This window comes from Equus przewalskii, chromosome 3, assembly GCF_037783145.1.
Source record: "Equus przewalskii isolate Varuska chromosome 3, EquPr2, whole genome shotgun sequence".
Taxonomy (NCBI): domain Eukaryota; kingdom Metazoa; phylum Chordata; class Mammalia; order Perissodactyla; family Equidae; genus Equus; species Equus przewalskii.
The window spans coordinates 114,398,689-114,424,999 of record NC_091833.1 but is presented as its reverse complement, the minus strand read 5'-3'; the positions used below and the strand labels follow the sequence as shown (position 1 = coordinate 114,424,999).

The 26,311-nt window shown below is 57.0% G+C and overlaps 1 protein-coding gene across 5 annotated transcripts in view; it reads left to right on the top strand.

The window, feature by feature from the left end:
- The window catches only part of MAN2B2 (mannosidase alpha class 2B member 2), a 41,818-nt gene extending 16,810 nt beyond the window's left edge, over positions 1–25,008 (top strand). For 2 of the 5 annotated variants that reach the window (XM_070613319.1, XM_070613321.1), the window contains 12 exons: positions 2,673–2,863; positions 3,943–4,081; positions 5,513–5,646; positions 7,278–7,543; positions 13,951–14,142; positions 14,623–14,875; positions 16,084–16,194; positions 16,271–16,463; positions 18,713–18,850; positions 20,731–20,843; positions 22,326–22,446; positions 23,591–25,005. In XM_070613319.1, the coding sequence (XP_070469420.1) occupies positions 2,673–2,863; positions 3,943–4,081; positions 5,513–5,646; positions 7,278–7,543; positions 13,951–14,142; positions 14,623–14,875; positions 16,084–16,194; positions 16,271–16,463; positions 18,713–18,850; positions 20,731–20,843; positions 22,326–22,446; positions 23,591–23,688 (1,949 nt within the window). In that variant the 3' untranslated portion in view covers positions 23,689–25,005. The other 3 variants (XM_070613320.1, XM_070613316.1, XM_070613317.1) reach the window with 3 other exon arrangements.
- The last annotated feature ends 1,303 nt before the right edge of the window (positions 25,009–26,311 follow it).

Below are 26,311 nucleotides of genomic sequence, written 5' to 3'. Positions count from 1 at the left end.
GCTGCCACACACGGCCCGGCTCCCCCAGGTCCAACTCTCCCCATGGCCCACAGTCAGTTCCAGCCTCCATGCCTTCACAGTGCAGGGCTCTCTGCCAGGAGTAACCCTCTTCCACCTTGTCTTCCTTCTTAAGTCCTACATAGGTTGTAACATCACCTCCTCCAGGAAGCCTTTCCTCATATTACGGCTAGACCAGGTGGCTCCTCCGTGTTCCCAGAGCCCCCAGTTTCCTTTCTGGTAGTACATAGTCTTGGTTAGGGGACCTCAGCTTCTTCATGTCTGTGTCCTCGAGGCCAGGTCTGTGCTGGCTGCAGACAGCACAGTCTAAGGGTTAAAGGGGCCAGATGTGGAGTCAGCCTGCCTACTTCCTGGCCGCGTGCAAGTTGTGGAACTGTCCTTCCTCAGTACAGTGGGGACAGTAACGGTGCTTAGTCCATCGAGTTGTAAAAATGAAGAGACAAGAAAAGCTCTGAGCCTAGTGCCTGGTCCAGAGGAAGGCTCAGCAGATGTAGCTGATAGTAATGCCGATGTCTTCTCTGCCCTGGACGTCAGCCGTGCAGCCCGGGCCGAGGAGGCTAATGCAGGGCCTGCAGGGTGCCACGAAGCCAGCCCAGCACCAGGACTCCTCCCAGGCTGAGCCCCCTGCTCCTGAGACCCCTATGGACCCCGCCTCCACTGTCTGCTAATCCAGGCGGGAATTAGACCAAGCACAGCACGACGCTGAGAGCTGGAGGAGGCAGGAAAAGCCCCCCACCCCATGCCCAGGCCCTGCCTCAGGGGCATCAGTGGGGAACAGTGTTGGCTAAACTGTCGAACCATCTAACATATTTACTGCATAAGATGCAGAGCCCTTGGAGGGTCCATGTTGTCCTGCTCTGCCTTTGCTCAGAAGGAGAAGGCAAGGGGCTGTGGGGGTTAGGGGGGGAAAGGGGCAGGTCACCAGGGCCCAGGACAGCTCAGGGCCCCGAACGCAGCCCCTGTGTCCCAGTCAGCTCTGCCCAGCACCAGCTTGCGTGCACGGGCTCATTCAGTCGGAGAGGTGGTTTTGGAAGGGAGAGAGGAGACGTGTGTTTAGCCCCATCAGACAGGTAGGAGATCCACGCTTGGAGGGCATCCCCTGGCTGAACAGTTAACGGAGGCCAGGATGTCTGGAGCCAGGCCTGCCTGGGGCCTGCGCCCTGCCCTCCCCCACCGACCAGCAGCTACAGGGGGAGGGTTGGCCCCAAGCAGTGATTCAGACGCACACCTGGGTTTGGATCACGGCTCCTCCCCTCACGGGCTATGTGGCTTTGGGTAAGTGATGCCCTTTCCGAGCCCAGGTTTCGTCGTCAATGAAGTGGGTTCTCAGGAGGATGGAGGGACGCCCCTGAGAAGGCTCGGCAGCGACCACATCCCTTCTACCAATTTCTTCTCTTTCCAAAGAGATGCCAGGGTGGACCCCAGCTGCAGGGCTGGTTCCAGGAGGGACACTGTCCTGCCTCACCCGTGACCTGAGTAGGACTTGCCCCTCAGGGTCGAGGTCTCTCAACTGCGCGGTGTCAGGCTGGAGCTGCGCAGCTCTCAGGACACTGCGGATGGGATCACTTTGGTGGCAGGCTGGCTACCGTGGAGGTGGGAGGGGCTACATCGATGTGGGCGTGGTTACGTTGAGGTAGGAGGGGACACGTCCATGTGGGCGTGGCTACCTCTAGGGGGTGGGGCTATGGCGTCGTCACGTGGGGCGCTTAGCTGGGCGTGGCTTCATCGAGGTCTCCTGGAGGACACGCTATTTTCTGGGAGACTGGCCAGCTGAGGTGAAGACGACACTGGGCGTTTGGGGGTGCTCTAGGCCCGGCTGGTGCTGTGCTCAGAGCTTGGGCTGTGGAGTGCCCCTGGCTGATGTGGACGCTCAGCGTGGCGATGGAGCTTTGGGGGACCTGGTCTCTCTGGCCCCCGGAGCCACGTGGCTACCCCTCCTGGTCTGGAGAACCCTCCGGGTCCTGTGCAACAGGGAATGGAGGCACGGCCTAGTCCTTGGAGCAGGCAGGAGGCAGGAACAGTGGAGACCAGTGAGCCCCTTTGTCAGACGCAGCTATGGGGTGGGTGCCCTCCCTCCTCCCACCGCTGCCTCCACCAGGCCTCATCTTCTCTGTCCAGGGTCAGGACAGCGGCTCCTGGGGGCTCTCAGCTCCCATCGCCCCCTCCCATCCGTCCTCCCTGGGCTCCCAGAGGGACCCCGCTGAAATGCAGACCTGTCCGGGGACTCCCCACTGCCCACAGAGTCACGTGCAAAAGCCTCTGCCAGGAGTCAGGGCCCTTCTCCGTTCCTGCCCACCAGGCCCTCTTCTCTTCTCTCCCCTCCCCGAGGTCCCCCAGGCCCTTTGCTCACAGGGCTGATCCAGGTTCCCCAGGTTCGCCCCTGGCTCTTGTCTCCCATCACACTCCTTCAGCACCCAGCCCACCCCGGCCTGCCTCGGCCCTCCCTGATCCTCCCACCTGTCCCAGCCCCTCCCAGGAGCCCCAGGTAGGGCCTGGCCTGGCTGGGGCAGGATCACTGCCCTGGGCTGCCTCCCTGGGTGCCCCAGGCAGACCCCGCCTCTCTCTGCCCCCAGCTGTCTCAGGTCCTGGTGGCCAGGGCCTGGCTGTCTCGCTGTGCAGGCTTCTCATGTCCACTGCCCGCCCTTGTCTTGCAGAAGCGTTTGAGGCCTGGACCGGCTTCTACTCATCCCATAGTGGGCTCAAGGGGCTGGCGAGGCGAGCCAGCGCCCTCTTGTACGCTGGGGAGTCCATGTTCACACGGTTCATGTGGCCGGCCCCCCTCCGACCCCTGGACCCGGCCTGGGCCCTGCAGCAGCTGCGACAGCTCCGCTGGGCGGTGTCTGAGGTAACGCCCCGCCCCTCAGCCACAGTGCAGGATTGGCACCTCCTGTGCAGAGTGCTTCTCCATCCCCAGGCTCACAAACCCTCCCAGCCCTGGGCACCCGAGGGCCACTTCACCGAAGAGAACAGTGAGGTCACCCTTCCTCATGAGGCCCCTGCATGGGGATGTGGGGCCAAGGCCAGGGCCACAGTCAGACAGCATCCAGATGGCGGCTTCCGCAACCTAGAGCCCCGTTCCCCCAGTGGGTAGAGGGCAAAGTAGAGCGGCATTGGTGTCCACCTGCCTGGATTCGAATTTCAGCTCAGCTGTGTGGCCTCAGGCAGATGACTTTCCTTCTCCCTGGACAATGAGAAGCACGTGCCCACCCATGTTGGTGGTGGGATAATCGAATGTGATAGTGTATAGAACCCGCTTAGCGGGGGCTGCCACAAAGGCGACTGTTCGTTAGTTTCCGTCTCCTCTTGTCCCCTCCTGTGCGGGTGGGAAAACTGAGACCCAAGTCCTATAACTTGTCCTCAACACCCGGCTGGCAAGTGGCCACAGCGGCCGTGACATGTGTACAGCCGCCTACAGGGAAGGGCTGGCAGAACTTGTCACTGTGTTGGGGGTGAGACGGGTTGACCGTAAAGTCCATCAGAGTGGCTGGGCCAAGTGGCTTCCCCTTGTGGAGCCTCGGTTTCCCTTCTGTGAAGAAGAGGTAATCCTGCCCCTAGCTCGGTGCAGAGAGGCGTGAACGGCCCGTGTGGAGCGTGCCTGCAGGGGACCAGCGGCACTTATGGGAAGACTGGGTCATGCAGGTGAAGCAGGGGGCGGTGGGGGGGTCCCTTCCACAAGTCTCTTGTCTGCTCAAGGCAGAGGACTCGGGTCAGGGGTTTCCATTAGGTCAGAAAAGGGTGGGCAAGTTCGTCAGCCTCTCTGGTCCTCAGTTCCCTCCTCTGTAGAGAGGGAGGACGCCCACCTTCTCCACTGGCACCCGGGGACGGGAATGAGAGCCAGCGCCCAGAGGGTGCCAAGTGCCCAGCAGGCGCTTTTCAGAGGCAGGTGCTGACCCGCTTCTTGCCCCGCTCCGGTGGGGGCTGCAGGTGCAGCACCACGATGGCATCACTGGGACTCACACCCCGGAGGTGACAGAGATGTACGTGGAGAACCTGCACGCGGGGATGCAGGGCGTGCAGAAGCTGATGGCCTCCATCGTCCTGGACAGGACCCGGGTCCACTCAGGTGAGAGAGGCCCCTGCGGGGGGCGCTGGCCCTCTTCTGAGAGGGGGGCCTGAGGAGTCTGCAGAGGGGCCTGGACCACCTGAGCTTCAGACTCTGAGGCCACATCCGTCATGTGCCCGACCCTCGGCCTGACCTCGGGCAGGTGCCTTCCCCTTTCTGAGCCTGTTTCCTCTCCGAGACCGGAGGAAGGGTTGACGTTAGAGCGAGTAATAGCTGCCACCACCATTTGGGCATTTGTTAAGTTCTCTTCATGCATGTTTAACGTAATGCCTCGCCAACGCTCTGTAAGCTAGGAACTGCTGTTGTCCTCACTTTATAGCTGAGGACCCAGGCAGAAACAGAGAGGTTGTGGACTTGCCCAGGGTCACACAGGTAGGAAGGAGCAGAGCAGGGATTCAAACTGTTAGCCGTGCACTGCCCACTCTGCAGAGAGGATGCAGTTCCTCAGAGACCAGGTCCCAGCCTGGCTCCCCTCACTCCCTCCTGAGCTCAGCTTGGCTGTAAATCACATCAGCGCAGCCACTGGGCCGGCCTCTTTGTATGTGAGGGTTTCGCATGTGTAGAGTGAGGATCATACCAGTTTGCCTGGGGCCCAGTGGGTCCCAAACCCGGAGAGTCCTGGACAAATCTGGACAGGTCGTGTCCCTGTGTGTGCAGGAGCTCTTACTCTGCACAGGGCTTCCCCAGGCCCCCACACCAGCCTGCCCTGCGTCACTGTGCACTTCTCACCTCTGGCCTCGCAGCTCGGCAGACCTGCTCCTCTTGCCTCTGGGTCTGCGTGCAGTCTCATCCGACCTCCAGGCTCTGGAAGGGCCCTGGGGACCAGGGGTGAAGCGGACAGGGCCCCTGCACACAGGGACTGCGGTCGGGTAGGGGAGACAGTCCGAGAAAGAGAGCTAGAACCTGGGGTCTCACTTCACTGCCAGCTGGGGCGGTCCATTCCCGTGAGCTTACGGGGCGGCTTTCCCGCACAAGGGCTGAGTGGAGAAGACCAGGAGAGGCATTCCAGCCAAAGGAACAGCCTGGGCAGAGGCTCGGGGGCTAGAGAGTGTGTGATGTGTTCAGGGATCCATGAGTCGTCAGACGTGGTCAGAGCTCGGGGCACAGAGGGTGGAGGATGGAATGGGAGGGAATCAGGTCTGCATCGCAGGGGCATCAAATGCCAGGGTAGGTGATTGGACTTGACCCCCAGGCTCTGGAGAATTCTCTGGTCCCTCACAATGTGCAGCAGTCAAAGCTTTGGAGCCAGGCCTCGGAAGCTGGGTCACCTTGGGCAGCCGACTCTACCTCTCTGGGCTTCAGTTTCTTCATCAGTCAAGCGGGGCTGCCGGAGAAGCGTGTGAGGAGCATGTGGAACCTCCGCTCTCCAGGGGCACCCGGTGTGTTGAGTGAGTCCAGTGGCTGCAAGTAAAGCCTGCTGTCTGTGTGCAGGCCCACAACCCGGGGGACACTTTGCTGTGGTCTACAACCCCCTGGCCTGGACGGTCACCACCATCGTCACCCTGACTGTGGGCTTCTCCAGTGCCAGCGTCACAGACAAGTCAGGCCAGCCTGTGCCTGCACAGGTATGGCCCTGGAGCCTGCTGGAGGTGCCCGTGCAGCTTGCTGACCCTGCTCTCCCAGGAGTGCGAGATGTGGTTGTGGACCTGTGACGACCCTCCCTCGCCACGGGGACGGCTGTGTCGGGCACATGGCCACTGAGGGTCAGCGGGACCCATCCAGGGCACGCACCCGGGGCTTCGAGCATCTGACGTGGCCAGAAGTCCCTTTCTCCTCTCCCCTCCCCAGAGGGTCTTGGTGTGGTCTGCCTGCAGAGGGGGTTCCCCCTTATGCCCTTTCAGGAATATTGGTATATTCTGATGTGAATTTCCACTTTTGCACGGGAAAGGCCTTCAGGAGGCTTAAAGGGCTGGTTTTTGGAGGTGCTAATGTTGGGGGGCTGGACCCAATCTGCCTCTTTCTGCAACACCCAGACACCAGCCTAAGTGTCCTCTCCCTTGTCATCTCCTTCCACGGCCTGGAGCCGGCATGCATTCCAGAGGGCACCCTACCTCTCACCTGGCCAACCCGTCCTTGGAGAAGTGGGGGAGGTGCTGCCATCAGTCAGTCGTTCAGCAAACACTCCTGAACGCCTATTCTGCTTCTGGCCCTGGGCTGGGGGCTGGGTCCCTGGACAAGAGTGTCATGTGAGGTCATGGGAGCAGACATTGAAATGGACACAAGGTGTGGAGTGGTAAGCCGGGGCGCCAGGGCACCAGCCCTCAGCTGAGCCAGCAGAAGGAGGTGTTCATCTGACAAAGGGAGGGGAGAGAGGGGTGCAGGTTTGAGCAGACCCAGCACATAGCACCCCTCCCCTATCCAAATGCAACACTGAGGAAGAGTAAATTCACTTAAATATTTCTGGAGTTCCTACTGCGTGTCAGGCCCTGCCGTAGGCACTGGGGATCCCATAACAACCAAACAGACAGACGTCCCTGCCCTCAGGAGCTCATGTCCTAGGGGGTGGAAGGTGGGGACAGGCAGGAAACACGGTAAGAAAATACAGAATGTGACCGACGATGGTGACTGTGATGGAGGAAAATCAGCTCTAGCAGGATGGGGCGGGTGGGACGAGAAGTCTGCTGTTTTCAGATAACGGCTGGGTGGGAGAGAGTGTGCAGCAATCGTGGGTTTGCCTCCCACAGGGGATCAGAGACTGCGTGCTCTCCCTAGAGAGTGAGGGGGCCCCGCCTCAAGTGCCCAGGGGCCCCGCCCAACCCTCTCCCTAAAGCAAGTGAAAGGAGCTGGGGAGAGGCCGGGAGGGTTTACCTGAAAACGTCCTTCCAGGGGGAAGTTGGAGGATTGGGGGACAAAGGCACCCCTCCCAAGAAAACGCTCTCCAGGTAGAGGGAACAGCATGAGCAAAGGCTCAGAGGCAGGAAATGGCAGGAGTGTTGGGGAGGAAGGGTGCTTTGTGATCTGGCCCTAAAGGATTGAGGGAGGCAGGGGAGGGAGACGAGGCTGTGGCTGGATCCTGTTGAACAGGGCGGATGCAGTGGGGGGAAGCTCAGCACAGTCAGTGGTGGAAACACCCTATTGCATCAGTGGGTAGTGAGCACCCCTTCTAGGAGGTATGCGAGTCAGAGGTTGCTGGGGAGACTGAGGTGTCTTCTGGCCCTGAAATCCGCTGTCTCCTCCTGTCCTGCCGGCCCTGTAGGTCCAGGGGATGCCGTCTGCATACCGCCTGCATGTGCTGACCACGATTCCAGGTCTCAGTTACCACCGCTACAGCATCCGGCCCACTGAGGAGGCCCAGGAGGACACCGAGAAGACGGCCACCACCAAGGCTATCACCTTGAGGTTTCGCCTCAGGCCAAGGAGACGCACGGAGGCCAGGAGCAGCCGCCTGGTGTCCGTGAAGAATGACTGTTACACTGTGTTCATGGACCTGAATACCAACCTGATGCACAGCATCTGGGAGAGGTGAGACACAGCCCTTGCTGGCTCTGAGGAGGAGGCATGCCCTGAGGCCTGGGCGTGTCATACTGCCACCTGGGGTCTCTGTTTCCTCAGCTGCTTGGGGGAAGAATCAGATGGTGGTGAAGGCCCTTTCTGTAATACTGTCTTTATTTCTAGGAATGTGAGTCTAGGCCAGTGCAGGAAAGCCTTTCTTGAGCTTTTCCATTCCAGGGCTGTTGATCCATAGAAAAAGGGTGTGTTGAGGGACTCACCTAGGGGAAAATCTATTCATTTTATCTACTTTTTGAAATTTAGAGAAACATAAATTCTATTGATCCACTCACCCTCCCACCCACCCGTCCATCCATCCTCCCACCCATCCATCCATCCATCCATCCATCCATCCAGTAACCCTCCCATCCATCCACTCATCCTCCCACCCATCCATCCATCCATCCAGTAACCCTCCCATCCATCCACTCATCCTCCCACCCATCCATCCATCCATCCATCCATCCATCCAGTAACCCTTCCATCCATCCACTCATCCTCCCAGCCATCCATCCACTCACCCACCCCCTCATCCATGCAGCCACATATGTCAGAAGTTCTGTCCTTCGGTCATTCCACAGATTCTTCCTGAGAGAGCATGTGGCAGGCTGGGGGCCGACAGCAGCCAGCGTGGGTGGTCAGGGAGAGTGAGAGGGAGGGTGGAAACAGGGTCTGGCCCCAGCATTCTGGGCCTCCCTGGGCAAGCTGGGAGAGATGGGAGCCCACAGGCTGGCTTTGGGGTCCCTCTTCATTCAGACCCCGCGTCCCTTCTAGGACGCCCCTGCAGGGGCCACGGCAGCTCGCCAGCCGTTTCTGCCAGCCCACAGATGCCCCACACGTAAGCCACATCCATGACCCAGGTTTTCCAGTAGTAGAGCTCGTGTCGTGCTGTCTGTCTGCCTGATGCCTGTCTGTCTCTCGGCGGGGGAGAGGGCTGTTCCTTATGAGGCCCCGTGAAATCCCAGCGGGGACGGATTGCCCCACCAGCGCCTGACACGTCGTCAGAGGGAGAAGGAGCTGTTGGACCCGAGACAGGGGTGGTCAGGGGAGGCCGGCAGGGAGGAGACCCCTGAGCTGGGCCTGAGGCCTCGAAGGGCAGAGAGTACGTGGGCACAGACAAGGGGACAGTTGTCCATAGGGGGAAAGCGCCTGTGCAGGGGCCTGAGGTGGGACGCTGCGGTGTGCAGAGACCAGCCCCGGGGCAGGTTTGGGTGAAGGGGGCTTTTTTCTCTTATATAACAGCTGTATTGCTGTAATTCAACACCATATAATTTACCCATTCAAATCATGCTTGTCTTTGGTTTTTAGTATATTCACAGATTTGTGCAAGCATCACCACAATCAATTTTAGAACATTTTAGTCATCCCCAAAAGGAGCCTCATGCTCCCCATTTTCCCCTCCCCCAAGGTCCCAGCAATGCTAATCTACTTCCCGTCTCTCTGGATTTGCCTGATTTGGACATTTCACACAATGGAGTCATACCGCGTGTGGTCCTCTGTGGCTGGCTTCTTCACTTAGCATCACTTTTCCGAGGCTCATCCAGGTCGCCATGTGTATGAGTCCCTCGCTCCTTTTTATGGCTCACTAATATCCCACTGCAGAGATATACCAGCTTATATTTATCTAGTCTTTAGTTGTTGGGCATTTGGGTTGATTCTGCTTTTTGGCTATTACGAATAATGCTGCTGTGAACACGCATGTGCAAGTTTTTGCGTGGGCCTAAGTTTCCATTTCTCTTGGGTTGAGTCCTAGGAGTGAAATCACTAGGTCGAGGGATAACTCCGTGTTTAACCGATTGAGGAACTTCCCATGTGGCTGCACTATTTTCCATTCCCACCAGCCGTGTACGCGGGTCCAGTTTCTCCACATCCTTGCCAACGCGTCATTTTCTGTCTTTCGATCCTAGTCATACTAGTGGGTGTGGAGTGATATCTGCTTGGGGATTTGATTTGCGTTTCCCCGCTGACAGCTGGTGTTGAGCATGTCTTCATGTGCCTGTTGGCCATCTGTAGATCTTCTTTGGTGAAATGTCTATTTGGATCCTTTGCCCATTTTAAAAACTGGGTTTTTATTATTGAGTTGTAAGAGTTCTTTATATTTTCTAGATAAAAGTCCTTTATCAGGTACATGACTTGCAAATCTTCTCCAATTCCGTGGTTTGACTTTTCCCCTCCTTTTTTTTCCTTTTGTGCATGGTTCTTGTCTCTTTTCTTCACCTTTGAGAATTTGCTGTGGTCGGTTTGCACTCTGTCTCCACAGAGCTTCTGTTACAAGGTAGATGACTCTCCCGGGGAGCATAGAGCATCCCCACCCTTCTTACTTCATCCTGACCGCGGAGGCCTGGTTTCAACAGTGTTGGAAAAAAGTCTCCACAGCTGAAAACTGCCAGGGAAGGAAGGAAGACCGCTTGCTCTCCAGAGGGGTCCTGGGCATCCCCAGCCAGGCAGGGTAAGGGCCCTGAGCTCAGAGGGCTGAAGGAGAGCCGCCTCAGAGATGCTTGTCCCCATTTCTCTTAGGGCTGCCCACGCAAAGTTTCCCGTTAGTGACTCATCAAGGCTCATTCTCCTAAGTGTGATGTTCTTTGTGTCTATCTCAAGAAGTCATCAGACATTTTTTTGCCAGTGAATATGTTTCTGGTCAGCAGAGGTTCTTAAGCAGTTTTGATCTGTGGACCTCTGATGGCACCTGTTGAAACGTGGACCCCTATTTTGAATAATGTTATTAAAAGTATAAAAGGAAATACTTAAGATTAAAGGAAATGTATTATGTTTAAATAGAATTCTCAAAATATAATAAAAACAAATCGTAATATATACCCTTCTTCAACACATTTGATAATAGGATGTATTATTATCTAATTGTTAATCATAATTCTTTTGTGTGTATGTGTGAGGAAGATGGGCCTGAGCTAACGTCTGTGCCAGTCTTCCCCTGTTTTATATGGGATGCCACCACAACGTGGTTTGATGAGTGGTGCTGGTCCACCACCAGGATCCGAACCTGCAAACCCCAGGCCGCTGAAGCACAGATGCGAACTTAACCACTATGCCGCCGGGCCGGCCCCTTGTTATCCTAATTTTAAAGTAGTGGTGAATATAAATATTTTGAACTATTTGCAGCAGCTATAACATGCTATAAATCTGTGCTTTCTTCTGACGACACAGTCACAGGTTCTGCTCACAGCACTGAAATTTGTGGCCTGTGTTCAGAATGGAAGGAAAGGCTAAGTCAGTCATGGGTCAGTGGAAACAAGGGTATGATTTTATTCACCCGCGTCGGGGGGCCTCCTGAATTTGATCCGCGGTCTCCTTGATGCTCCATGTTCCCCAGATTAAAAATTCTTGCTCTGTAGATTAAGACAAATAAGATAAATCAGATTTGTCTTGCATATCAAAGAATGGTTTTAATATATTTTTCATAAGTTACAACAACTAAAAAACTGTCTTTGAAGTGATCTTTTTATAGGAAAATTGGGACCAGACTTTATTCTTTTTTGCTTTGGTTTTTTTTTCATCCTGAAGCGAAGTGTGGCCTTGCCATGCTCGGCTCAGTTAAACACATCCAACAGTAAGTCCCTGTTATTTGAACACTCTGACTTTGCTGGGAAAGGGTGTCCATTTATGCAAATAATGATGCTGTTGGACTAAAAAGCTAAACAGAAGGATCTGGGGGTCAGAGATAAATTTCTATGGGAATAGGGCGTTTGTTTAATGACGTGTGATAATGAGTATAGTACATATAACATCATGTTAGCTTCAGGTGTGCAGTGGAAGGATTCAGTATTTGCACCTGTTGTGGAGTGATCCCCGCAGTGAGGCCAAGTGTAGGTAGCCTCCGTCACTGTACTTAGGTACACAATGTTTTTTCTTCTGCTGAGAACTGTTAAGATTTACTCTCTCAGCGACTTTCAATATACAATACAGTATTATTAACTATATTCCCCATGCTGTGCATTACACCCCCAGGACTTATTTATTTTATAACTGGAAGTTTGTAGCTTTTGACCCCCTTCACCCATTTCTCAACACCCCCCCCGCCCCACGACCCCGGCAACTGCCAATCTGTTCTCGGTATCTGTTAGCTGGGATTTTTTTTTAATCCCACATACAACTCAAATCATGCTGTATTTGTCTTTCTATCTGACCTTTCACTTAGCATAGTACTCTCGAGGTCCAACCATGTTGTAGCAAATGGCAGGATACCCTTCTTTTTATGGCTGAATAATATTCCACTCTGTGTGTGTGTGCGCCACATTGTCTTTCTCCAGCCATCCACCGATAGACATGTAAGCTGTGTCCATGTCTTGTCTGTTGTAAGTAATGCTGCAGTAAACAAGGGGGTGCGTGTATCTTTTTGAATTAGTGTTTTCATTTTCCTCAGATAAATACTCAGAAATGGAATCGCTGGATCATGTGGTGATTCTATTTTTAATTTTTTGAGGAACCTCCATGCTGTTTTCCATAGTGGTTGCACCAATTTACAATCCCACCAACAGTGCATGGGATTCCCTTTTTTCCGGATCCTCGTTAACACTTGTTATTTCTTGTCTTTCTTATCACAGTCGTTCTAACAGACGTGAAGTGGTATCTCGTTGTGGTTTTGATTTGCATTTCTTTGATGATTAGTGATGTCGAGCATGTTTTCATGTACCTGTTGGCCATCTGTATGTCTTCTTTAGAAAAATGTCTGTTCATTTCTTCTGCTCATGTTTTAATGAGATTGTTCGGTTTCTTTCGATATTGAATTGTATGAGTTCTTTCTATACTTTGGATATTAACTCCTTATCAGATATGATTTGCAAATATTTTCTCCTGTTTGGTAGATGACCTTTTCCTGTTGTTGATGGTTTCCTTTGTGTGCAGAAGCTTTTTAGTTTGCTGTATCCTACTTATTTTTGCTTTTGGTGTCAAATGCAAAAATTCATTGCCAAGACCACTGTCGAGGTGGCCTATGTTTTCTTCAAGGAGTTGTATAGTTTCAGGTCTTACATTCTAGTCTTTAACCCATTTTGAGTTAATTTTTGTGTATGGTGTAAGATCGATGTCCAGTTTCATTCTTTTGCACATGGCCATCCAATTTTCCCAAAAATGCTTATTGAAGAGCCTGTCCTTTCCCCATTGTATATTCTTGGCTCCTTTGTTATAAATTGACCATATTTTTGTGGGTTTTTTTCTGGGCTCTTTGTTCTGTTCCATTGGTCTGTGTGTGTGTTTTTATGCCAACACCATACTGTTTTGATTACTATAGCTGTGAATATCGTTTGAAATCAAGGAGAATGATGCCTCCAGCTTTGTTCTTCTTTCTCAAGATTGCTTTGGCTATTCGGGGTCTTTTGTGGTTCCATACACATTTTAGGATTGTTTCTTGACTTTTCCCTTTCTTGATGGATTGGGGGGAGCTCTGAAAGGAAGCCAGGGGTGGGGAGCCTGGGGCCAGATGGGAAAAGCTTTGGGTACACACTAAGGAAAAGGATGCTTTTCTCTTCTGTCCTCTCCAGAGGAGCTCGGTGGGCCTTCTCTGGTGCTCCTTTTCCTTTCCAGTCCCCTCAGAATCCCGCAGAAATCCCTAAGTGGGTGGGGAAGCATTACTTCTTCCTCTTCTGCAGCCAGGCAGGGCCAAGCTCCGGGACAAATGTATCCCTGTGTGTTTGTTTGGGTTTGCGATCCAAAGACACGTCTACAAGGCTCTCAGCCGTTTTCCACTCTGCCCGCATCCTCTTCTGAACCCGAAAATCCTAACACAGCGGAGGGAGCACAGACTGCGGAGTGGGAACTGGATCTGCGTCCTGGCTTGTGCACTTCCTAGGTGTGTGAGCATGGGCAAGCGACGTCCCCTCCCCCAGCCTGTGTGCGTTGGTAGTGAAATCGGTGAATAATCCCTGCCTGAGGGGTCAGGAGAATTGACCAGGTGAAGCCAGTGAAGGCCCTGGCGTGTGACATCCGGGAGCTCGGAGTCAGTGTGACAAAAATCCATCCTTGTGCTGGTTTAGGGGCTGAAAGGAAAAGGGATGACGGGCAGCGGCTCCGGGGGTGGGTAGCCTCTGTGGCGGCACCGGCACCCTCTGCTTAGGCTCACTGGCCCCCGTTATGCAGCCTCTCTTCCCCTTCTTTGTCCGCTCAGGGACATGGAAGGAATATAAAGCCACACTGGCTCTGGGCGGGGTGGCGGGGGTCTCTAAAGGGCTTTTATCTGAACCAAGTGCACGAGCTTCATCTGGTGGCCTCGTGACTGTCGCTTAGGCTCTGCACAGGTCGTTTTCCCTCAATCCTGGTTCGCAGCTGGTGTCTGCACAGAGGGGCTGTTAGCCTGGTCCCTGAGGATAGCGCCCGGAGACACTGTCCACGATGCTAGTACTCTTCTCGCTATCCTGCCTCTGCAGACAGAGTAACCGAACAGTATACATGACCCAGGAGTTCATGGAGTACCACGTCAACTTTAATTTGGGTGAGCCCAACCTGTCTGGTAACTACTTGTTCACCCCGGAAGAGGCCGCAGAGCCATCGTGGGGAGCCGTGAGGCTGGAGATCGTGGAGGGGGAGCTCGTGACCGAGATCCGGCAGTACTTCTACAGGTGCGCCGGGCCTCCCTCTGGGCCCAGCATGCAGCAGGCGCACGCCCGCGGGTCAAGGAGGGGATGAGGGCCCGACTTTGCTCCAGAGACCCAGCCTCTGGACCTGCGCTTGGCACAGGGTCATCGATCGATGCAAATCTGATGAGGAAATGTGTTGCCCCAGTCTCTGCACACAGTGGCTCCGTTTGCAAGTGTCACAGTGGGTGGTTCCTAAGTTCAGAGCTGGGACAGGAACCCACAGTGGCCATGACTTACACACGAGAGGAGTGCTTATGTTAACAGTAACAGACATGAGCCGTCCAGGCCTGGCCTGGCAGCTCCGCAGTATCAGGGAACTGGGCTCCCCCCATTCTACTGCCTAAGAGGGCCGCCCGCGCACCTGGCCTGCGGGAAGGAGGGAGGGAGTGAAACAAGGAAGGAAAGCAGGGAGGGGCATCCAGAAGGCTCCCAGAGTGTGACTTGCGGATCCTGCTTCTCCAGCACGGTGACGGCCAAGTATCACTCCTACGCCATCTTCTCCCGGGTTGCCCACGTGCCGCAGGACTCTCACGGGGAGCTGCTGTGCCGTCGCATAGAGCAGGAGTACCAGGTGGGCCCCTTGAATATGAACCGCGAGGCCATCCTGAGGACCAGCACGGATCTCAACAGCCAGCAGGTCCTCTACTCGGACAACAACGGCTACCAGATGCAGCGGAGGCTCTTCCAGCACCATGAGAAGAACAAAATCGCTCGGGTTCGTCCTGCGCCGCCCCGGGGGCACAGCGCCCACAGATGCAGTCCTGATGGGGCTTTTCCAGAAGGCCAGAGCACACGGTTTAACTCCCAGCTAGTAGCAGCAGGGGCCTCTGGAGAGAATTCTGTCGGAGCCCCTTGCTGTACATCATGCATGTGCACCGTAAGGGGACTCAGGCTTGGGCTCAGGGCAGACCTGGCATCTGAACTCTGGTGCCACCCTGGGTTGAGGAAAGGCCCCGAGGCATCCTGTCTGTGCCTCAGTTTCCTCTTTTGTGAGATGAGTGGGTCCTCAGAGGTTCGTCCTGGGGACTCATGAGCTGATGCCTGTCCAGGGCTGCGTGAGGCCAGACCCCCCTCAGCTGCTCTTGGCTGAGAACACTGCCCACAGGCTGGCAGGTGGTGGGCGTGGCCTCAGGGCAGCCGTCAGGTTCCGCTCCCAGATCCTTTGCCCTGAGCCAAGCACGCGTGACCTCGGGCAACTGCTTTGTTCCCCAGTGCCCTCTTGGGAAAGGCCGGAGCCGGCCCGGCCCGCCCCCCCCCCCCCCACCCCGAGAGCAGAGAGGTCAGCTGGGGAAGTCCGGGGCAGCGTGGCCCTGGGCCCCTCACATGCCCTCAGTGAGTGTCCCTTCTCTTTTCCTTCCCCGGGGGCCCTGCAAGTGGGTGTCCCCACCCTGCTCTGCTTTCGGTGAGTTTCTGTTCCCTTTCATCTCTGTTTGCTAGTTGTCACCCGCTGCGCCTGGGGCCCTTGATTGTCCACGTCCTCCAGCCCAGGACATCTTTCTCCAACAGAGCAAAGAGCATGGCCACGTGCCTGCCTTTCCTGCACAGACCGGGCCTTTCTCTGTCTGGCACCTGCCGGCCAAGGGCCCTTGTCAGACTGGACTGGCACACCCTCCGTCTCTCCCTCCCTCCCTGCCGCCGTCGTGTGGAGTGGGTCTTTGGGCCCTGTTTGACAGATGGGGAAACCGAGGCTTGGACAGGCTAAGTCCCTCAGCTCATACGGTCAGGAAGCTGTGGAGCTGGATTTGAAGCCCAGTCTGCCGGTCTCCAAAGTCAGAGCCCCTACCCCACACGGCCCCACGCCGCCCTGCACTGCTGCTGGGCCCCTGGACGCGCTGGCCGGGGTGCCCAGAGGGTGATCTGTGACCAGGTGGCCCACCTCGCCCTTTGTCCCCGCTGCCAGCCTGGCGCTGTTTGTGTCCACAGAATTACTACCCCATGGTGCAGTCGGCCTTCATCGAGGACAGTGGCAGCAGGCTCGTGCTGTTGTCGGAACAGGCCCACGGCGTCTCCAGCCAGGAGGATGGGCAGGTGGAGGTAGGAGGGGGCCCCTCACGGCCACCCATGGGCGTGCCCAGGCTGAGGCGGGCCCGTCAGGCACTCTGCCCTGCAGGTCATGCTCCATCGGCGGCTGTGGAACGGCCACATGGGGGCCATAGAGCGTGGCCTCACGCTGAACGACACCTCGACGGCCCGCTCCCTGTTCTGGCTCCTGCTGGGACCCCGGCCCGGCATCGCTGACCTGCACCCGAGGAGTGGGCTGGCGCTGCAGCACAGGCCCATAGTGCTGTTGGGAGAGCTGACCGGTAAGGGGGTGTCCTTTCAGAGCACCTGTCGTCACCACCCCAGAACGAGCTGACCTGGTCAAGGGCTTGTGCCCTCAGGGATCTGGGCAACTTTTGGGCAGGAAGGGGCGTCAGGGACCTCTGATCCAATCCTCTCCTTTGGGATATGGGCAGACTGAGATGCAAAGAAGTTGAGCAGCTTGCTCGTGGTTGTACAGCTCATAAGTGCAGAGCGGGGACTCACACGTGTCATCTTACCCCTTTTCCATGAGTCTCTTCCATGTTCTGCTCTGATGTGTCTTTTTCTTTCTTAATTATGACATATATCACCATGTTACTTCTGGTCCTGAGCTCGGCATTTAAAAGGCTAGTTTTATCTGAATCTAGGTATGCTGTCATCAGGTGAGGGTGATTCCAATCCATGGTCTGATCTGCAAAGCTTATGCATTGCCTCCACCCATACTTCCATAGAGTGCTTCAGCTTTATTTATTTATTTATTTGAGGAAGATTAGCCCTGAGCTAACTACTGCCAGTCCTCCTCCTTTTGGTGAGGAAGTCTGGTCCTGAGCTGACATCCGTGCCCATCTTCCTCTACTTTATATGTGAGACGCCTAGCACAGCATGGCGTGCCAAGCGGTACCATGTCTGCACCCAGGATCTGAACCGGCGAACCCCGGGCCGCCAAGAAGTGAAACATGTGAACTTAACCGCTGTGCCACCCGGCTGGCCCCGTGCTTCAGCTTTAGAGCCAGAACTTTCCCAAGGCATTAGCAAGCAGCTAGGCTGTTGCTTGCTCATGCAACAAATGTTTATTGAGTGCCTGCTGTGTGCAGCATGCTGTGGATGCGTGATGCCCAGCCCCCCTCCTGAAGGATTTCTCAGGAGCTATCCGTTGGGAGACGTGCTCGTTCAGGTCCAGGATTCCAGGTGGAGAGGGAGTGGTGCTGAGGAGAGGGCCTGGAGCTCTGTGGATTTGGGAGAGTGTCAGACTATAAGCTGGGAGGAGATCAGGGATCAACTCTGAGGGATGTCCGTTGAGGTCTCTTGTTCAGAAGTAACAGAAACTGAAGGGTCGGCTACTCGGGCAGAGCCTGGGGAAAGGAAAGGAGAGCTGGACAGGAGGCCTTGGCTGCTGGGAGGCGGGGCGGCTCTGGGCCTCTGAGGAGCAGGTGTTCGTGCTCATCTCACCCAAGACTGCCTTTGAGATGACTGCCCAGACGCTTCCATGTCCCAGGCTTCAGATTCCCAGGAGAGGGAACCTGCCTGGCCTGGCAGGGTCCGGGGCTGCTCCTGGATCAGTCGATGTTTGCTTCCCGGCAGTAGGAGCCTTTCCCACAGAGGGGCATGTTGCTGTATCTGAGAAAGCTCCGTGGCTGTTGTCAGCTCCGTCCGTCTGGCCCCACTCTGGTCTCTGTTGTTGCAAGTGACAGAAACCCAGTGTGAACCAGCGGAGCCACAAGGAGACTTCATTCTGAGGCCGACATAACTGAGGGAGGGCAGGGGTGTAACCGGGCCTCGCGGGCTGGAGCCTTCCTGAGGCTGCCCCCTCCCCCGCCCCCCTCCCCTTACCTGTGCTTCTCTCCGTTGGCAGCCCTTCCTTCTCCTCCTAGCTGGGACATGGCCGTGAGCACTCCTGGGGCTGTGTGTCTCCCCAACCCAGAAGGAACTGAGACTCAGATTTTCCCATGTCAAGTGCAGACGTCCCAGGGAAAGATTCTGATTGGTCCTGATTGGGTCATGTGACCCGAGCCTGGACCAGGCCCTGAGGCCTGGGGTGTTGTGAGGCGATGGCAGCTCCAGCTGGAAGCCCAGAGTTGAACAGAGCGTTTCCTGGAAGGAGGAGGCGGGGGGCTGAAGCGCCTTCCAGGAGAGAGACTGAAAGATGACAAAACAAGGGAGGAGCTGCCATCCCAGACCCTGAATAGAAAACAGCGCTCTGCTTGAACTTGCCGTGTGACCCCTCTCTGGGCCTTCAGCTCCCCACCTGCACCTTGAAATGGCCAGACTATTCAAGGTTCTTTCAGCTCCTAGACTCTGTGATTGGAGCAGCTGGACGTGCGGGAGGGAGGGCATCCGGGTGGAAGGATGGGGAAAGCGGGAAGCCGATCCTGGGGCGTTTGAACCAGCAAGTGTTTCAGGCTGACGGCGGTGTGTCTGCAGGTGGGGAGGGTGGGAGATCGGCTGGACTGGGGGCCGCGCTGTGGAGCGCTCCGGAGGCCAGGAGGAGTTGGCCCTCACCGTCTCCATGCTCCGTCTGTCTGCCTTGCAGAGACGGCCCCGAATAGCCCAGGCCCCTGGAAGCCAGAGGCTGTGGTGCTGCCCCCCAGTCTTCACCTGCAGATCCTGAGCATCCCCGGCTGGAACTACAGCTCCAACCACACACAGCACCTGCAGAGTCTCCAGAAAGGTGAGGCGGGCGGCCAGCAGGCCAGACTCACTCCTCCCGCCCCATGTCAGCAGGCCCCGGAGCCCGTCACCAGACAGAGGGGGCTCCCCTCAGGGTGTCGCGGCTCTGTGAGGTCACCTGGTACTTTTATCTGCCAAATGGGGAGAATGAGGCCCACAGAGAGGCAGTGAGTGACCAGGGTCACTCAGCAAGCCAGGGACAAGGTGGTCCTGGACCCCAGCCCAGGACCTGCCCACACCATTCTCCGATGGATCCATTCTAGCCCCATCCCGAGCCCAGAACCATTGTCCATCCCACGCCCACCCTCAGGCTGCAGTCCAGCTCTGCTTCCTCCAGGGGCGACTCCTGGAGCCCTGCACACTTGAGTTCCCACTCGTCCTCTGAGCTCAGGCAGCCTGATTGTCTGGAGCCTCTGGTTGTTCACTGAATAAATGTCTCTTGCAGCAAGCACAGGGGAGTGAGCAGTGACCAACATAGCTAAGGTCCCTGGGTTCCTGGAGCTGTCAGTCTAGAGGGGGAAGCAGCCAAGTCACCAGATAGTGACGACAGTGAGCAGAGGCAAGCTCCCAGACGGCATCAGGGAAAGCTTCCTGGAGGAGGCTACACCTTACAGGACCCAACTCTTCCTGTTGCCAAAGCTCCAGCTGCTCCCTGTCTGTCCCTTTATACTATGAGGAGCTCAAAGTCAGGGCTAACTATGCCTCAGCCACCCTCGTGTCCCTGGAGCCCCTCCCAGGGCCTGGCACCCCCCCCGAAGACAGCTCAGTAAGAGTCTGCAGAATCGAGAAAGAGGAAAAAGAAGAAGCAAGAGACCAAATAACACCCTTGTCCCTGATAAAGCTGATCTTGCAGGCCGTGGCTCGTTCTGCAGCTAAGTGGCTTCCTCGACCCCAGTGTCACAACCCCGCCTGTCCCCGGGGACGCTGGGCCGGGAGGCCTCCCCCCAGGGTCAGTGCCTGCCCTTCCTGCTTGTGTGCGTGGCCAGGCTCTGCTGAGCACGCGCCTTCTGTGGGCAGCTTGTGCCCAAATGGGAGGAAAGCGCTGAGCCGAGTGAGCCCCAGACCGGACGAGGAGAAAGCCCCTCCTCCTGGGGAGGGGGGGTGGGTGAGGGGCAGAGCGAGGGGAGCACCAGGGGTGGCGGGAGGGTCCCCTGCTTCCCCAGATGCTACAGCCACCTTGGGAAGTTGGAGTCTCACCGTTGTCACCGTCGCCATCGTCAGGAGGCACAGGCCTGGCCTGACTCTGGAGCTTGGATCCCTGACCTCGGCCCCGGGAACTCGTGCAGACCTCATGCTGCCGTGACAAAGAGCCCCAGACCCTCCCGGTCCCAACACAGGGCAAGCACCCGTGCCGCGGGTCCAGGGGTCGGCAGGAAGGCCCTTCACGTGGTCACCGGGCACCCGGCAGACAGAGGCCGTGTGGCAACGCGCTCCTCCATCACCGAGGCGGGAGGACGCTCCTGTGGGATGTGACGCCTCACTTCCTCTCACTCTACCTTCGCCTCAGGATTACGTGGCCACGCCACACCTCACGGGGCAGAGAAGGAGAGAATATTCCAGAGAACTGGAAGATTTAAGACAGGCCCCATGATGACCACAGCAGGGAAGGATGGCTGAGACTCTCCACCCGTCGGCGTCGGCCCCTGTGTGGGTGTCAGGAGGCCTTGGAATCCTCCCTCTGTTGCACACAGCTGTGTGGCCTTGGGCAAGTCACTGCCCCTCTCTGAGCCTGTGTTTCCTTGGCTGTTAAGTGGGGCCGAGTCAGCTGCCTCACAGGATATGAAAGATACACATAGGAGTTGAGGATGTGGAATGGGGTGAGTGTGGGAAGCACTGGGCACAGATGGGGGTCCTCACTGCCACCTTCCTTCTGTCCCTGAGGCCATCGAGGAGGGGCCAAGGCCCACCTCCACCGTGTCCTGCTGCGGCTCCACCACCTGTATGAGGCTGAGGGGGACTCAGTCTTGTCTCAGCCGGTGACAGTGAATCTGAAGGTAAACCGCCCCCCACCTCATGTCCCCACCCCAGTCCCCCGTGTCGGTCCTCCCCAGGCAGACGCTGCTCCAGGGCGCAGACCCCGCTCCAAGTGTGGCCATCCTGGCTTGAAAAGGACCTCAGTAAAGAGATGCATCAGGGTGTGCTTGCCAAGGAAGCTGGGATGGGCTCTGGGGGCACAAGGGGGCGCACCACCCACCCTCTTTGTTTTTCACTGCATTTTATTTCTTTCCCATTTGTTTTTTGTAAAACTTTTTAAACAACACAGATATTGTTTGTGTGATCAGAAAACAAAACAGATTCTCGCACGGAATTCCTTTGAGGGTGATTCAGAGTCAGGCAGTCTGGGGTCCAAGTCCCGGCCCCTTTGCTGGGCATCACGGGCGGCCCGTGCCTCTGGGCCTCAGCCTCCTCACCCCCAAGTGGGGAGGGAGGACGGCTTTGTCCCAAGGGCTGCCCAGAGCCCTGGGGCGATGACGTGTGCAGGCAGGGCGGGGGCGGGCACGCTCCTCAGCAGGCTCCCACCCACTGTGGGCCGAGAGCAGGTCTGAGCCGTCTGTGCTCCAAGGCCCTGGGCGAGTGTGTTAACAGGTGCAGGGACAACAAATGCACCTGGGAGTGGGTCATCCTGTGCTGCCCCGTTGAACGGGTGGAGGCACGGAGGCCCTGAGTGGAGGCGATGGTTGGGGCGGACACCACACGCTGCTTCCGGATGTGGGTGGTGGTGGGGAGGCGAGAGCGTTTGTCAGTTAGGAATCCGTGTGGCCACATGTTCTAGTGTACCGGCCAGCGGTGCTTACACAGGGCGCAGGGTGCTTCCTCAGCAGGAGAGTCCAGGGTGGGCCGTGGCCCTCAGCCGTTCAGCTGCCTGGCGCTGTCCCCAGGAACTGGCTCACCTTCCTCCTCCTGCTGGCCTTTGCCGGCACGGGGCCTCTTTCTCTTCCTGCTCGGTGCCGATGGTCAGAGGCTGGCCTCACAAGCAGATGTAAAGGCAGGAGGTTGGATGGAGCAGAAAAGAGGGCCTTGCCCTTGATGCCTTCTCCTCCTACAGCACAGGGAGGCTGCTGCAGAACCCTGCCCAGCCCTCCGGGGCAGCAGACGGTCCCTTTCTCACAGTAGCCAGGCTGGCCGCCTGCCTCCCTCTCTGCATGGGACTGTGACTGCCGCAGCCCCGGGGCTGGGGTGGCGCCACCTGAGCAGTGCTGGGGAGAAGGGGGACTCATGTTGGAGGCAGCTCCGAGCACCTGCCACCCCCTGGCATGCTCCTCCAGCTCAGCCACACAGGGAGCTGGCCCTGTTTCCTCATCTGTGACATGGGGCTGCGGTCCTGTCCTTGGAGATTTGCTGTGAGAACTGGATGAGGGAGGTGTGTTAGGAGCGAGGCCCAGGGCCTGGGCTTACCGCCCTTGCTGCTGTTTGGTTCTCTGCTCAGATCTGGGGCCTCGGGGTAGCTCCCACTCCCTGTGCTCCTGTCCCTCCAGGCCGTGCTGCGGGGGCTGGGGTCCGTGGTGGCGGTGGAGGAGCGCTCGCTCACAGGGACCTGGGACGTGAACACGCTGCACCGCTGGAGCTGGAGGACGCAGGATGATCGCCAACACAGAGGTTCGGGGGCCCCTGGTTCAGGCCCCACCTGGGATCCTAGCTCTGCCTCTTACGGCCTGTGTGACCTGAGCAGGCTGCTTTCCCTCTCTGAATCTGTGGCCTTCTTGAGTCTACCACAGTAGGTTAAGAAAGGCTTCGGGTCAGTGTCTACCTGCCAGGGCTCCCACCAGGCTGTCTGTGTGCACGCGTGCAGACCACACCCCCTGCCTGTGCCCTGGGTGAGTCCGGAACTTGTGAGCCTGCCCCAGAGGTTCTGACCTCGCCGTGCTGTGCCTCACACGGCACACGCTACCTTGAGCTCCTGCGAAGCGCAGGCAGCTTCACGCCCCGCAGCCTTTGCAGCGCTGTTCCGTCTGCCTAGGACATCCTTATCCCCTTCATGCTGGCCAGCTCCTGCTCAAGCTCCCCCAAGTCCAGGGCTGGCTCAGGTGCCTCCTCTGCTCTCCCGCCTCCCATGTTTCCTCTGATCCACGCATCTCCTCTTTGTCCATCCTCATGCCATGCATGGGTGTGCACTTGGTCAATGGAGGATGGATGGATGATGGATGGATGGAAGGAAGGAAAGAAGAAAGGAAGATGAGTGAGTGGATAGGTGGATGATAGAGGGATGGATGGTGGATGGACGGAAGGAAGGAAGATGGATGGATGATGGATGGATGGAAGGAAGAAAGAATGTGAGATTGATGGATGATGGATGGGTGGATGATAGATGGAAGGAAGGAAGGAAGATGAATGGATGATAGAAGGATAGGTGGATGTATGGATGAACAGGCTCCCTGTGAAGGGTGAAGCCTGAACCCCAGGGCATGACTTCTCGGGAGGCCAGTGAGATAAAGGGCAGGGCTCCCCAGTGGCCTCAGTGAGGAAGCTCTTAAGCGTTGAGTACCAACCCCGTGGAGAAGTGAGGTCAAGCAGGGCTAGGACCAACCTAAATGTTACCCTCCACCTCGGGCTGGGCCCTCAGGGGAGGGCAGAAATTCAAGAGGCCCACTGGCAGGAGGGGGAGCCAAGGGCCCTCATCACGGTGGGAGCCACAACCAACTAGGCAGGTGCCGTGTTGCCAGAGGGATGCTGGGAGGAGGCGTCCTGGGGAAGGAGGCGGCTGCGAGGGGCAGTGCTGGACGGAACACGTATCCTCCCCCAGGAGGCTCTGACTCTCCCTCGCCACCCCAGGGAAGCCCCAACGTCACCATCCGCCCGAAGGAAATCCGGACCTTCTTCATTCACTTCCGAGAGGAGTGAGCCCTTGGCAGGTTCCGTGGCCCCGGGTCCCCAATAAGGGAGCAGGACCCAGATGGGAAAAGCCGCCTGGAGGGATGAGGGGGGAGCGGCTGCCAGTCTGGTAGGCTGGGGGCAGGAAATGGTCGGGTTTGGGGTTTTGTTATTTTTCTCAAATAAAAATTGCATTGTAAGGACCTGTTTCTTCCCCTTGCCCACTGGGGCCAGCTGTCTCCTCTCCTCTCACGTGGACGAGTTTTCACACACACACTCCTGCCTCCTCGTTCATTTGCAAAAGGCAAGGATGTGGGGTTCTCCTAAAGGCAGAGAGGGGCCCACAGTGACGCCAAATGTGTCTGTCGTGCAGGCGTCACCTCTGTTAACTGTGGCCCTACTGTGTGCTGGGCGCCTTCACAGGCTCATCCCAGGCTGGTGACAGCCCTGCAAGGGGGCGTGGCTGTGCCGTCAGACGCTGCAGCACCAAGCTCCCTGCCCCGGACCCCCTCCTCTGACTCAGGGGCACACCTGCCCAGCGGGAAAGGCTCTGCAGCCGGCTGGGTCCCAGAGATGAAAGGAGACCTCACAGCAGGTGAAACGGGGCACATCCAATATTGGAATTATTAACAACAAGGCAAGTGTAACTTCCACTCCCTGAGTGTGCCCAGGACTGAAAGCACACCCACACAGAAACTGGTTCGTGCGTGTTCATGGCGGCAGTCCGCACAATCGCCAAAGCGGGAACAACTCAGTTGTCCATCGACGATGCGCAGGTAAAGAAAACGTGGCCATCTGTGCACTGGAACACTATGCAGCCGTGAAAAGGAACAAAGTATGTTACATGCTACCACCTGGTGAACCTCGAAAACAGTATATAAGAGAAGGAAGCCAGACACAAAGGGCACGTGGTGTGCAATTCCATCTATATGAAACGTCCGGAACAGGCAAATCCACAGAGACAGAAAACAGAGGCGTGTTGCCAGGGGCTGGGGAGACTGGGGTGACTGCTACCAGGTATGGGGGTTCCCTGGGGGAGGATGAAATTGGTGTAGAATTAGATAGCGGTGATGGTGGCACAACTTTGTGAGTAGACTGAAAACCCCTGAATTGTGCACTTTGAAAGAGCGATTTCTATGGTGTGTGAAATGTATCTCGACTGTAAACATTTTTACAGAGGGACCTATGGGAGAGAAGGAAATCATGTGGACCCAGGGCGGAGGGAAGGTTCCGAGGGAAGGACAGATGTGGACGGGTTCGGACCTCCGTGGGGAGGTGAGATGTGGCCATGCTCAGCGCACATCTTCTTCGGTTCGGCAGCGGGTTCTGGTCTGGAGTTGGGGCAGCACGAGGTGCCCTGGGCAGGCCGATGGGAGGCAGACTGGTGACACGGGGTGCAGGGTGGGGGGCCTGGCGGGACAGGAGGACTTTGGAGCCCGTGGGACATCCCCATGCCCACGCCACCCTACGGGCCATGGCAGGGACAGCAGGAGGCCGCCTCCACCTGCCGTGTCCCCAGCCCCTGACGGGGCGAGGCTGACCGCAGGCTCACTCTAAGGAGACGTACTACAGGGATTCCTCATGGACCTAGAGCAGACACACTGAGGGGCACGTTGGGTGACACAGGCGCCCAGCAGAGGGCAGGAGGAGAGCGGGCCTCGAAGGCCTGACACGTGTTGTTCAGTTTTGTGTCTGTGTGAGTGGCTTTGGAACTTCCCCTTCTGCTGAAATGCCAGCTGTGGCTGCCAGGGATGCGGCACAGGAGTGGGCGGCACACGGGGTCCTGAATGTGTGGCCCTGCTCAGCCAGCAGCTTGCAGGGACCGTGACTCGGTCAGCTCCCCTCGAGGGCCTCATTCCGCTCGCCTGTGAAATGGGTCCTGCTGCCGAAGGTGTGAGCCCCACAGTGTGGGGTCCTGAGAGCGGACATCGGAATCTCCTGAGTTTCCGTCCACTCTTCACTTCATGGCCCTCCAGGGCAGGGCTGGAAACAGTCCATTGGAGGGTCCAGGGCAGTTTTGCCTGGTGTTTTAAAGCTTTCCCTGGACGGCGACCTGGGGCACGAGTGGACGCCTGGGAAGGATTCTCAGCATCTTCAGCTTTACCGTCTCGAAGTCTCGCATGCCCAGTGGAGCAGTGCAGCCACCATTTTCCTTTGGCACCAAGAGTGCCTTTTGGTGTCCTTCCCACGTAGCTCTTATTGTCATTCGTGTATGTGCCAGGCTCTGTCCAGGGCATGTACAGACGTGATCTCGAATCCTCCAGCAGCCTGGGAGGTCAGGGCTCTTGACTCCATTAGAACAATGCAGAGTCCTTCCTGTGGGCTCTGCCTGCCCCTCCCCAGCCTCATGTCCCCTCATCCTAATCTGCTTCCACCACATCAGTCTTGTGGTTCCTCTAACACACCATACACAGTCCCACCCCAGGGCCTTTGCATGTGCTGATCCCTCTGTCCGGAAATCTCCTACCCAGATACCTGCACAGCTCCCTCTCTGGCTTCAGTAAGATGTCTGCTCAAAGGTCACCTTCTCCTCTGACCACCCTATGACAGGTGTAACCATCCCCACACTGAGTCATTCTCCCTGGCGCTGTCCCCGCTCGCTGCACAACCCCTAGCTCACTGCGCAGCCCCGAGCTCCTGGGCACAGAGGACG